Source organism: Oncorhynchus kisutch, linkage group LG16 (assembly GCF_002021735.2).
Source record: "Oncorhynchus kisutch isolate 150728-3 linkage group LG16, Okis_V2, whole genome shotgun sequence".
Classification (NCBI taxonomy): domain Eukaryota; kingdom Metazoa; phylum Chordata; class Actinopteri; order Salmoniformes; family Salmonidae; genus Oncorhynchus; species Oncorhynchus kisutch.
In genome coordinates, this window is record NC_034189.2 from 21,462,892 (window position 1) to 21,477,169 (window position 14,278).

The following is a 14,278-nucleotide window of genomic DNA, read 5'->3' on the forward strand; positions in this document are numbered from 1 at the left end:
CAATAACTTCTACTTGGCTGCCAACTCATGATAAAAGTAGACAATTTTCAAGCAAATATTCAAACCCCATTCATTAATTGGCCATCATACTTATTTCTAAAATAACCATAGGCTTAAATGTATAGGCCTAACCAACAGGTCCACATATGCCAAGACCCGCATTTATCCTACATTCTTTGTTACGGGAATATATAGATGATTCCTTGCGTGTGTTAGACAACGCCTGAGAGATGAGCTCGAAAAACAAGTGTCTCCCGAAATAAGATCCATAATGTAGATATCTGTCTTTAATTAAACAGCATTTTCTAATTGTATCGCAGAAAGACGCATTAATTGATGATGCTGAATAAATTAAATGAAGATGAATGAAAAAAAGAGAGAAGGAATATGGGCGTTTGCAATCGCATATTTTTATGTAGGTTTGACAGCGAAACTTAACGCACAGCAAATGTGCTAAAATACACCGTTCTAGGTTTAGGTTTTTACAGGGATGAGCAGCGGCAGTGTAAGTAACCAGCCTAAAACAAGGCCTCTATTCTGTTTTGTAAATTAATCGGTTGATTACAATGAAACGTGTCCTTTAGGCCTATTCAGTCACCCACAGTTGAAATGTTGTCGAATGATTCAAACACAGCTCGTGATAACCTTTTTTTATTTATATTTCCTTTGCATTCATCACCATGCATCTAAATGTTAGTAGATCTATTTATTGTGCACCATATATTAGGCTACTTGTCAAGGCTGTTGATGCTAAGGCGTTGCTAGGAGATGAGGGGGTATTTTATTTTCCATGCACCCTACTGAGGTCCTCCCTTTCAGAAAAACAACATTTGCCAAAATATGAAACTCACAAAATAAGATGAATGTATAAAATTGAGAAAAAAATCTAAGTGTGTGTGTGGCACAAGCAAGAGAGGGAGCAGGGGAAGAAACTGCAGCACTTTCTGACAGAATGATCCCTGGCCTTATTGGGATCATTGCAGGTTAGTTCTTATAGTTATAGAACCAGATAAATCTCCATCCAATCAATGTATGAATCACTTAAAGATCCAGAAAACATGAATTATGCAAAAAGCTCTCACAGTCTCACTGCAGAATTAGATGTTCATCCATGTTCCCAAATTTAAAATGTAAAAGTTTCTCCAAACATACAGTTTCAAAGTGTTTTTGTTTCTCCTGCTGCTCTGTATCGTTCCATTTCTCCAAACTTCAAATTTCGAAGTTAAGGGTTATGTTTAGGCACACATTCTGAAAGGTTATGGTTTGAGATAGGGTAAAAAAAATAAAAAAGTGTCCATGACTGGAACACACAACTTTCAAATCTAGAATCACGGAATTCCACCCATCCTCCTCCCCTGTCCACAAACACCAAGCCTATTTGATGGTAATAGCACTCACTGTTGCCCCTAGTGGCTGTTTTGAAGTCATTTCCCAACATCCTCGGGACATGAAATGATGTCCAATTTCCACATCAATCTTGAACGATCACCCTTGAATTATCATCAGGGCACTCCTGTCTTGTCTCTCCATATGTGGTTTCCGGTATCTTCAACCTTGGCTGAGGGGGAGAGAGGAGCTACTCCTCTCTCCCCCTCAGTAAATGTAGTCAATGAAGAGTACAACTAATAACTCTGTCTACCCTGTTTTCTCAAACATCCAGAAATCGACAATGAGCCTATATTAAGTCTATATTATGATTCTTCTTTTATTCCAGGACAGTAATGAGAAAACATTTTAGAACAGGGAAATTCTACCTTAACTTGTTCAACTAGAACACAGATTTTAATTTTCTGTTGCAAACCTTTTGATATTGTGTGCCATACTGAACATGACCCTGGTCTGCCCCTTCAAGGTTGGCATTCCCCTGTGTTTATGGTGTCGGCAGCCTCCTCCGTCAGTAGCACCGACAGCCTGGCTAGTGACACCATCTCCGCACTGCCCAAGGACCACCAGAGGCCTCATCAGGCCCACAACACATGCCAAGGCAGCAGCAGCAGCACTCATCCCAGGGGCCCAACCACCATACCCACAAATAAGGGGCTAGAGGAGTAAAAACCTACACACACAAATACACACGTGCATATTTGAAACACAAACACTTGAACTCATGCACACACACAATAATTGTACTATCATTTTCCACAGGCGCAGCAGTGAAGTCCATCTCCTACCAGCCTCCCCCAGTGAGAGGGAGATAGCAATTCCTGTGAGTAGTCATCATTGTATTCCACTCAGTTTCAATAAGGAATCAAACAGTCATATTGCATTCTGACTGTCATCTCTTCAGGAAGTCAGTGAGTGTAGTATTTTCTCAGCTCCTCTGACAGACCATTGTTCCATTATTCTTTCCTTTTGTTTTGATAATGACAAGATTTTCTAAAGCATACTGGAAATGTACCTCCTTTTCTTTTAAAGAATGAGTCATTTTGTTTACAGTCTAAAGTTCTTATCAGAGAGACCTGTCTCGATTCTGCTCTTCTACTAACAAATGGAAAATGATTAAATTCAGAATACCAGTAGAATTGCCATCTCTACTGGTAAAGTGCTAGCTCAGAAAAGATTTCCCAAGCAGATGGATAGTATTATTGATATTAACAGGCTGAGCAATAAACTAGATTTAAATCAAGATGAAAAGGCAGAGCTAAATGCCAATGTGATCTGGACGACATATACAACGATAAGGCTCAGGGTGCCTACATCTGTTCAAAGGCCAAATGGATTGAAAAAGGTGAAAAATCCCATCTTATTTCTTTCATTTGGAGAAGAGTAGGCGGACTAGGAATAGTGTCATTTGCATAAATGGATGTAATGCTATCTGGTGATCTTGAAGTGATTCATAAGAAAATACACTCTTTCTGCAGTTCACTGTATCAGTCTCATCTTTCAGAAGGTGATTAGGGTTCCTTTTTTGATTCAGTTAATACCTCCGAAAGGTTTAAGAAACTCTGTGATTCTGATATAGATATTACTGAGTTGGACCAAGCCATTAAACAAATGCTTATAGGTAAATCTCTTGGACCGGATGGCCTGACTCCTGAATTCTATCGACATTTTTGGCCTGATAGAGAGTTATTGCTTTCGGTCTACAAAGAGGATTTTGCTAATGCTATCTTACCTCCTTCTTTGAGAACAGGGACTAATAGTTCTTATACCCAAACCAAAGAAGGACTCTCTTTACCTGGACAATTGGAGACCAATCACATTGTTGGCAACTGACTATAAGTTACTAGCCCATGTCTATGCCAATAGGCTGAAAAAAAGCCTTGATGATATAATCAGTGAATCTCAATCAGCCTTCATTAAAGGAAGGAGTATCCATAACCATAGACAATTGGTTTTAGATATTTTAGATTACAGTTCATAGATGGTTTTAGTTTTTTTTAAGGCTTTTGACACTTTAGAAAACAACTTTTTATTTAGAACTCTCTCTACTTTTGGGTTTGGGGAGAATGTCTGTAAAGTGATAAGGATGATGTATAATGATATTAGCAGTTTGGTGGCTATGAGTAATGGCACATCCCCTCGTTTCTCTATTGCTAGAGGAATTAGACAGGGTTGTCCAATCTCCCCACTTTTATTTATTTTAGCCACTGATTTACTAGCCATTTTTCTTAACAAATCTGAGAATTTAAAAGCGAGCCGTATTTTTGGTAAAGATATAAATATCAGTCAATTTGCAGATGGTACAGCCCTTTTCCTAAGGGACAGAGCAGCTATTCCCTTGGCTATTGACAATCAAGAAATTTGGGTTGACTCTCAAACAAATGTGATCTCATGCCAATTCATTGCTGTGACTCTGTCAACATTGCCTACATACCTGTTAAATATTTAAGAATTGTTATCACTAAAATCGTTTCAGATAAAGAATCTTTAAACATCGATAATATGATTAATTCCATGAGAGTTTCATTAAGTCAGTGGCTGCAACGTGATATCTCAATTTTGGGTCATGTTCTTTTGTCCAAGACTGATGGTTTATCTAGAATAATTTACCCAAGTCAGACCCGTTTTCTTTCTTCTAATAACACAAAGTCAATTGTTATATTTAGATTTGTTTGGAGGAATAAAACGCATTATATTCAGAAATCACAATTAGTGAAAGACTATGATCATGGAGTTTTGTTTACAGGCTATTGAGTTTGAGTTGTTAGTGGGTGCTTTTAGAATTAAATGGTTGAAATTATGTCTGTCGAATATCCCTAACAGTCTGTTTAATAAACTTGGTGGACTTGAATTCCTAATGAAATGTGATTTTGACCCTCCAAAATGACCTGTGAAATTGTCTAAGTTTCACCAGCAAATGTTATTTTTCTGGAAAAAGATATTCAAGCACAAAGCAATTCCACTTCCTTTACTTGGATTTATTAAGAACAGTTTGTTATATGACGTTGTTCTCTCTTTTCTAAGTTTACAAATGAATGACTTGAATCTTTTGGATGAAAAAAATGCAACAATAAGTGGATACGATTGGCAGTTAATGAAGTAATTTTTGGTGATTATAATTCAATATATTGAAATGGAAGTGACCAACCCATGCTATGGTCAAAAGCGACTACCTTTTACCTTGTCTAGTTATACCAAAAGTTAAAGAAACTCATTTTTAAATATTTTCTTCCATCTACCCTGTTAATGATTTCTTGCACAAAATATTCAATTTTGACCTTATGCCTTGTTTTTTGTTCCTCTGATTCAGAATCTATAAAGCATTTCTTTTTTCATGCCGCCATTCTAGTTAACTATGGATTGAAATTCATGAATGGTTGTGTATAAAATCTCCAGAATTAACGTTTTACCTTTGATGTTAAATGGCTTTATGCTTATAATTCTGATCATAACTATTTTATTAATATTATTATTCTCTTGGCCAAAAATTATATTCACAAATGTAAATGGGGTGGGAAAATTCCTTTATTTTTTTCCATTGAACCTACAATTTTATAAATCCCTCAAACTCAAGACTTTTCATGTCTCTGAATGTCTGTTAATGTCTCATATTAACGATGTCTTCGATTATTATGATTTTTTTAAACTTTTTTGGGGGGGGGGTTCGCCATGTGTTCTATTTTTCATTGTATTCACATGAATGTCCCTGTATTGATGTGTAATATTGATATTGTTGCAATAAAACAAATATACATCAAAATAATCTCTTCTGTAAATGAATTGCACTCTTTTCCCATTGGCCGGCTACGCCATGAATGGCCTGGATACGGTCCAATCACGAGTGCCAGATCAACATCAGTGGCACTGATTCAATGGTGAAGGACACGTCCATGAAACTCAAGTCCATCACAGACATGGGGATCACAAGGTTCCGACAGTTTACAATTTTAATTCGCATCCCGCCAAAGCAATAGTCCAGCGAAACACAGAATCCAATACTTACCTGATCAGCTATACATTTCCCCCGTTGCCTCTCCTTATAGGAATATGGCTATGAGATGTAGCGTGTGAGCTGCTGTGCCTGTGCACCATTCCATCTTCCTCTAACCCCTTCACCCTGGATATGCACTAACCTGAAAAGCCTTCCCAGAGCACTTCCTGGTCTCTGGAGCCCTGCTCAATTTTTTAAATATGCCTAATCTTTGTATCCAGAGCCAAATCGTCTAGACAGACCTTAGGGGCTGGGGTTTAGTGACTTTTTTTGCTGTGAAATGGCAAAAAGTGAGCATACAGAACCAAAACATCAAAATATGAATTTGTTGACCTGCAATGCCAAGTGTTTAGAAATAGCATTATCTAACCAATAATATTCATAAACATATGCTCTAGTCAATAGCTGCCAGGTGGCGCTGTTGGACTGTATGTGACAATGGCCTTCCTGTTAATTGAGCGCTCTGTCCTCTCATTCCCTCTTCCTCGCTCTCTCCCTTCATAGAAGAGGTGAAGTCTGAGGCATCTCCATATCCAGCCTGCAGTCCAAAGACAACAGGGCAGCAGCACCAGGCCAGCCACTCCTGCTTCAGGAGAGTCCTCAGAGGAAGAGTGACCAGGGTCATATTCATTAGTGCACACTGTAGCAAAACTATTTGCAGCCAAAAACTGTTTCTTTTCTTATCTGATAAATCCAGGTAGTTCCTCCATTTCAGGAAATGTTTTACTGTAGTACCATAAGGGCACATTTGAATGATTGCACTTAATCTTGTGTGTGGGGGGAGGGGGGGTACTGGTACTTGTGGAGGGGGGGGGGGGGGGGGGGGGTACTGTAAATGAACCTCCCGTCAGTGAAGCTCGAGGTAAAACGCCAGTGTAAACAACTATAGGAAAATGTCCGAATAAAGTACCTTGAGAAATAAGCCTCATAACTTATCCCATGAACTTCTGTCTACCATCTCCAGCCCCACAGCAGAATGTTGTTTTCTTTCAGTCAGAGTTAGACCCACCCATAATATTTTAAATAGATATGCCTCTGCTTGTTTAGTCTCCATCAAATGTTTGGCACCAGTACTAAAACAGACAGCACAGGCTGTAGTGTGGTACGGGACATTTGTTTTTAGCTTGAGGTTGGCCATTTGGAAGCGCTGCATCGTCGGTTGAGGTAGAAAGACATTTCCAAAAGTATCATTGTATGAAAGTTTATTCCATAGCTTACACATATTTAAAAATATGTAAACAAGGATGTACAAAACAAGAACAAAAGTAGACACTTGCCCTCCCAAGATGGGGTTGTGCCATTTGTAGTTTGAGATGCATAACATTAGTCATTTCAAATAAAAATGGTTTTTAAAAAAACTATCCATTGATATCATTGACATCTTGTCAAGTCAAATAACTGAGGCACCTTTCACTGTAAACCATGGAGATATGAGGTGCCCAATGAATACAACCCTGACGTGGTCAGAGGAGTCAGAAGTATATTGTATGGAATGAGCGGATGTGGCATGAGAAAGTGTGGGAGGAGAGTGTGTAGACAGGTATTTGAGCTTGGGGCCAGGACGCCAACACACTAATGCTATGAAACATGCAGAGTCATGAGGTTAGGTTAAGCCAGACTGAGGGGAGAGAGTGGGCAGAGCCAAGGAGGATACGAGAACTTTAATGTCCCCATAGGAATGCAGGTGCACTGCCGAAGTGCCGAACACTGCAAACCAACATTCCTGCCCCACACATGCCGCCCCCCCCCCCCAAAAAAAAACAAAAAAACAAATAATCACTCACCCAGGGTTATACTTCACCCACACAGGAATAATGAGGAACAAGGAGGATCATGGGTGAGTGATTTTTCCACATAATTGCAAATATATACATACATCAATGGAGGCTGCTGAGGGGTGGACGGATCATAATAATGTCTGGAACGGAACAAATGTAATGGCAAAAGCATGGAAACCACATGTTTGATGTATTGGATACTATTCCACGCCAGCTATTACGAGTCTGTCCTCCCCAATTAAGGTGCCACCAACCTCCTGTGTGACACAGTATGAAGAAAAAACAAACTCACAGTTCTAGCAAACACTAACACCTTATAGGAACAAATTAAGCTTATGGAACTTAATTAAGGATTACATTTGACTTGATTTAGGATTACATTTGACTTGATTTAGGATTACATTTGACTTGATTTAGGATTACATTTGACTTGATTTAGGATTACATTTGACTTGATTTAGGATTACATTTGACTTGATTTAGGATTACATTTGACTTGAATAGTAATATGTTATGACAATAAATAAATAAATGTGAACAGTCAGTGTGCATTGACTAGGCTAGTGGTTCCCAACAAGAGTACTAGGACGCCTGGGGGTACTTGATAAGACTGAGATGAGACCATAGACCTACTGGCAAAATGCACATGAGGGGGTACTTCAGGGGTACTCCAGGCAGAGAAATTCAGTTGGTGGTACAGTGACCGAAAAAGGTTGGGAACAACTGGACTAAATTACACGTGGTGAAGTCTGAACCGAATGAATTGATACTAAAATGTATTAAAACCCTGCCTATGAACGCACATTACTGTGTAATTATGACAACATAGCCCATGTTCTTCTATGATCTGCTTAAATTCAAATTAACCCTTTATGCCCCATGAACCCTCTCACACACACCTCCGTTTTTAACCCCTCTCCCAAGACAAACACTGAGCTCACAGTCGGCTCAAACTTAAGCTCCTCCTCCCTTCTAAAAAGAACAATCTAGTGTTTCAGGAAGAGAAGAGGTGCATGAACCGTGTGTTACAAACAAGACTTCTCATTAAAATAAATACAAACAAATGTTAAATGTTTGTTTTTTAAACAGACATTGACATGACTGTGACCAGTTTCAAACAGTCCAGGCTGTGTTCAGCATTGTATGGAGAGGAAATTGAGGTTTGGTGAACTCTGTAGTCATGTCCTTGTCTAGCTAAAAAAAAGGCACAGGACCTTGAGCTCCTTTCTTCTAAGCATAACTGACAGTTCAGAGTATCAAGGCCACTCAGTGGAAAACAAGTAACTTGGAGTAGCATTGGAAATGAGCAGTTCAGCCTTGAAGCGTTCCAACAGTGAAAGCGAGTCACAAGGCCACTGAGGTGAATACTGGTTTCTACCAACAGCGTACAGTACAACGCTATCAACTAAGCACCTTGTTCTCTAGTAATCCAGAGGCAAAAGCCAAGATAGCTAGTCATTAACTTCCACAGTTTGTAGGCTACCATTCATGCCGGTCATGAACGGTACTGTAGACTCAACATGTAAGCAAGGCAATGTCTCATTTGAAAGAAAGTCCAGCAGTGATCTCCCTCACACTCCTTTTTTTCCAATCCTGTTGTGTCCAGTAGTGGCGGGTTCATTCAATCCCTCCCTCCCTCCGTGCTGTAGCTAGCCCCTGGGGATGTCGTCAGTTCCGTGTCCCATTCTGGGGATCGGGGACTCAGTGCCAGATGTCAGAGGCAGAGCCCTTCCTGGTCATGGCTCTCAGTGGACTACGAGACAGGGAGCTCCTCTTCTTCCAACGGACTGCAAACAAACAGAAGAGAGAGAGGGGTTGGACAGGCGGGCTGAGCTTGGTTTTATCACAAACAACTCTCAAGAGCAGACAGGTGCAATGTGGAAATACAGGTACAGACACATTCATGTGTGAACGAAAGACTGTCAATTCATCCCTTTGACAGTTTCCCCTATTGCTAGGCAACCGTAACAATTTGGTTTCTATTAATATTTCAGCATGTCAGGCCTGTGTTCTCACCTCTTCCACAGCTGTCTGGTTGTATGGAGCTTTTGGGGTTAGTAGTGGTGCTGGGCATATCCTCTCCCTCCTTCACCCCGTCCTTTTCTGGGGTCAGCGTGTCGGTACTTCCCCCTAACCCAACGTCCCCGTCCCCCTGCCAGTCATTCAGTGCCCTCTGGAAGGAGTGTGCCAGGCAGGCAGTCATGTCCCGTGCCCGCTCTGCCCGGCTACACCAAAACACCCGGCAGTGCAGCTGTTGCCCGTGATGCTTACAGATGTACAGAAACACGTTGGGTCTGGTGGCGTCGGCCGCGCAGTAGGCGATGTCCTGGAGGTACGTCTTAGTGAGCTGGCGTCCAGTGCTGAGCTCTTTGACTTCGACGTAGCGTGGACGAACCACCAACGCATGGTCTTTGCTCAGTTTCTTTCCGTTGGAGGCCCCGTCGAGCAGCCGGGCTATGGCGTCCTGGGCCTGCTGTAGATCCAGGGAGAAGATTTTCTCAGTGCCCAGGTAGTGGACCTTGAAGAGCGGGTCGCCGTGGGAGAGGGACTCGGTGCGGTCACGGCGGAAGCGGCGGCGTAAAACGGACGGGGAGTTCTTGAGGGTCTCCATCAGGTGGAAGGTGTTGAGAGACATGGTAGATTTAAGGTTTCTTTTTTTGTGGGAGGGGTTAGTTTTGGGGGTAGACTGGGCACAGGTGTCGTGGTCCCCAGTCCTTTTCCCCAGCTTCTCTTTGAGTCGGGTCCAGTTGGACTCACCGTCTTGATCTGCAAGACAGAAAAATAACATATGGGGTTAAAGTGGGTTTAGTTAAATACATTGCCACATAAAATCAGCAGACATGAATTGTCAATGTTAACATCACAAGCTACGTTATAATGTGGAATATAGACACAGCTCATATCTCTCAGATATTTTACTTAAAACATTTTTGATTGAGGCAAACTATCCCTTTCAACACATTATGCAGAGTGGAGACCAGCACTTGGACATGTGTTATAGTTAAACAGGACAGTTAGGACATAATGTACTGGGGGAGGGGGGGGCAGGATCAGGTGCAGCAATGACGCAGTCGGAGGCAATATTCATTTACCGCCAGTCACTAGATTCAGTACAGAGCCATCAAATATTTAACAGTTACTGTGCCTTGAAGGGGAATAGACCCTTCCCACTCACTCTTATACCCATATTAACAGACACTTAAAACAGCTAAACAATTCAGTCCCGTGAGGTGTCAATGTCCATCTTAACACCTGTCATTACCTAGTTATCATAGGCTTTACCCTTGCCTCTATTGTATGATCTTAGTAAACGACATGACAACCATAAGGTGAACAAAGTATTTGACACTGTAGTCTTTCATTTAAACCAATATGTTTTTACATTACAACTCTAAAAAGTGACTTGAAATGTATTGCAAGTTCATGTGTGGTAAGAAGTGAAGTGGACTGAACATATGTTATTGAATCGAATTGTCTGAGACTTAGAGTGCTGAAACTAAATGGGCAAATGACTGCTTAACCCCCGTTAGACAACACCTCCAGCTGGACATAACTGTATTTGAAGAAAGTCCCAAAAACACCACTCTTCTCTATGTCTCAAGTCATTATGTTGACCCTTTCTCTTTTCTCAGCTAATCTCTCAACATCCTACCACCCCCCTCAGATGTTGCTTTGGCCCGAGAACCGCCAACTGTTCCGAGACGATAGGCCATTGTTAGGCGAGCCCACTTCTCAGGAAACAGCTTTGCATTCTACACCCCCCCCCCCCCCCCCCCCCCACACACACACACACAAAATATTTATCCTCCTAAAAACAATGGCATGTTTTCGTGTGTGCGTCACATAAAGCAGAGATTTCAACTGACCTAGGGACAGAAATACACACATTAAGTGTTATAACAGACAGAGCCCGAGCCCCCCCCCCCCCCCCCCTAAAGGTGAAGTAATTTTCCACAGTAAATATGTCCAGTTCTCTTGGCATGTTTACAAGCAGGTAGCTTACAAGCAGGTAGCTTAACGATAGTGGAACACATGCAGCAACTCCCATCATAACGCATTGTTCAAAATGTGGTCAGAGTGCATTTTAATAGGATCAAAGATGTCCGTGAGTAAATAGAGTAATGTGTAAACTCCCTGATTATGTTATCTGAAGTAGGGTACGAATGTACTGTCCTAGTGGCAGACAGTCAGGTCTGTGTCTGTGTGCCAGTGCAGACGGGAATTTGGAGAGGGGTGGGAATTGAGGACATAAGGTTTTCCTTTCAGTGGAGCGTTTTGTTTTTAAAGATGGCACCTAGGATGAGTTATAGAAAAGTCAGCTGGGCAATTGCAAGATAAGCGTGATGCTGAGACTCACATTTTTTGTCGAACAAAAAACAATTGCAAAGTTAATCAAACTAAGCACTACTTTTAACAATTCCCACCGAATCTTACAAAAACACATTTACTTCTAGAACAGAGCAGATGCAAAATACGGTAACAGATAACGGCACAAACCATCTGTGGAAATTGTTAAAAGTAGTCCTTGTGCATAGAGTTTTATGGTTCGTTAAACTTTACAATCATTGATTTTTGTTTGATATACATTTTAAAAGTGGAAAAGCAGTCTCGTCATCACATTCAACATGCCATGCGTAAAAAGGGTAAGCCCCCGTTTCGTTCCCTTATCTTCCATTTAAGAAATGTTTTGCAACAGAATTGGCTTACCCTTTGACGCATGATAAACGTATGTACTTTGGAAATGCCACTATAATAGATTAACAATGTCGAATTATCAAATAATTGTAATTCATTCTGAAAAATCATAGTAACAGTCACATGAAACTGGTTTGTCGGTAGAGTGAAAAAGGTAGCGCATTTTACCTTGCTGCAGTTTCATGCAAATGATGTCCTGGCGCTTCTAAGAGTAACCGTCTTCATAACTGACCGGATGCAAATGAACAGGTGTTTATCAATTATTATAGCTATTGGAATAACATTAATAAGACCAACCAAAACCCTCAATTTCTCTCAGCAGCCAGCATCACTGACGATATTACATTATACATTCCAAAAGTACCGTTTCGAACATCAAAGTACTTCTGACCCGAAGCTTCGTTCAACATTGCCTGCTCAAGATTGAAGCTAAATTCCAATAATAATTGACTAAAACTCGCAAAGAACGTGGCACAACTTAGGCTACTATGAATGTTCGGATCTAAACACTCATACTCTCTTCTCGTTGGCGTGAGCAATACTCATCCTCTGAATTTGAATGACTGGTGACGCCTCCTCGTACTGCGCTTATGAACCTGAACAGCGTGGGCGCGCCTCCGGGCTACGATGCAAATGAACGAGCATTTGAGTTTGTGGGGTGTGTGCGAGTAAGTGTGTGTGAGTGAGTCAAAGGTGGCCAGGAGGGAGACTTTTGCATTGTGGTGTATTTGTGTGGGAGGGGGGTTGGTTCTTCTATCGTTGTGCACAGCTAAAATCCCCACAATGACAGTAAAACAAGGACAATTCTCCCTTGTGGGGACATTTCTAATGGGTTAGGGGTTATGGAAAATAGGATTTTTGAATGGAATTTAATTTTAGGTCACCATGAGGATAGAAGAAGATAAAGTGTGTCTGTGTATGTGACTTAATGAAAGGTGCCCAGGAGAGAAGGAGAAAATACAAGGCCAGGAAAAAAATAGTGCCTGGAGGCAACATTAAGGGTTAATATAGAAGGTATGCATTGACTTGATAAGGGGGATAAGGAAGGAAAACACCTTTGGCACTGTGTGTTGTAAACAAACAGAAAGTTAATTTCTGCTAGCATAAGTATAGCCACATTCATGGTAACGTGACATAATTAGGCCATTAGCCATTTGTTGGAAAAGCACCCAACTGCCATACATAAAGATACCTTAATAGAACATATGACTCAAGTAAAAGTGAAAGTCACCCAGTAAAATACTACTTGAGTATAAGTATTTGATTTTAAATATACTTAAGTATCAAAAGTAAAAGTATAAATAACGTCACACCCTGATCTGGTTCACCTGTCCTTGTGATTGTCTCCACCCCCTCCAGTTGTTGCTTATTATTCCCTTGTGTGTATATCCCTGTTTCCTGTCTCTCTGTGCCAGTTTCTCTTGTTTGCCAAGTCAACCAGCGGTTTTCCTTGCTTCTATTTTTCCCAGTCTCTGTTTATTTCTAGTCCTCCTGGTTTCAACTCTTGCCTGCCCTGACTCCGAACCTGCCTGCCTGACCACTCTGCCTATTCTGACTACCAGCCTGCCTATCCCGTTGTAATGTTTTTGGTCTCAGATCTGGTTTCTGACCCCTGCCTGGCCTCGAGACTGCCTATCGTCTGGTACTGTTTGGACTCTGACCTGGTTTATGAACTCTTTATGAATGTTCGGAACTAAACACTCATGCTCTCGTCTCGTTGGCGTGTGCAGTACTGATCTGCTGAATTTCAATGACTGGTGATGCAATACACCATAATGACTAAGTGAAAACATGATAAAATATTTTGGGGCACATTTCTTGAAAATGAAATATAAGTATTCACACCCTTGAGTCAATACTTTGTAGAAGCACCTTTGGCGGTGATTACAGCTTTGAGTCATCTTGGGGATGACTTCCTCCCATTCTTCCTTGCAAATTTTCTCAAGCTCTGTTAAGTAAGATGGGTAGTGGTGGTGAACAGCAATCTTCAGGTCCTTTCCACAGATTTTCAATTGGATTCAAATCTGGGCTTTGATTGGGCCACTCAAGGACTTTTACACTTCGGTTCATTTAGGTTAGGTTATTTGATCGGAGAAACCTTCAAAATAAAAATGAAAGTTTGTCTCATTACATTGTCATACATTTTATCTCCAGCCTGTGGGCTACAGGCTACAGAAAAGGCCTTATACTCTTTCTACCATACACTATATCTGCTACATGATTTATGTTCGATAAATATTTTTGACGGAATGTTGGTGGAGCGCTGCAGAGTTGCGTCCTCTCCAACAGCACCCTGAAAGGCGTGCTGGTAATGGACAAGAAATATTTTGCTTCCCTGCAAAATCCCTGCGTCCCTGTGAGCGGTATCAGTGCTCACCTAAAAAGTCCATATGTCACTGGTTGAGAGAAATTGTAATTGTTTTTGGGCAGA

The 14,278-nt window shown here is 41.0% G+C and overlaps 1 protein-coding gene across 2 annotated transcripts; it reads right to left on the reverse strand.

Annotated features, from left to right (window-relative positions):
• Positions 1 to 6,559: 6,559 nt before the first annotated feature.
• On the reverse strand, positions 6,560 to 12,476 carry LOC109906484 (uncharacterized). Of its 2 annotated transcripts, XM_020504195.2 has the most exons (4): positions 12,212 to 12,476; positions 12,016 to 12,074; positions 9,169 to 9,918; positions 6,560 to 8,939 (listed from the first exon to the last, which is right to left on the reverse strand). In XM_020504195.2, exons 2-4 carry the CDS (start codon positions 12,029 to 12,031, stop codon positions 8,854 to 8,856), a joined length of 852 nt encoding a protein of 283 aa, XP_020359784.1. In that variant the 5' UTR covers positions 12,032 to 12,074; positions 12,212 to 12,476; the 3' UTR covers positions 6,560 to 8,853. The 2 variants fall into 2 exon arrangements, with proteins under 2 accessions (XP_020359784.1, XP_020359783.1); XM_020504194.2 differs by having other exon boundaries at positions 12,016 to 12,424.
• Positions 12,477 to 14,278: the final 1,802 nt, after the last annotated feature.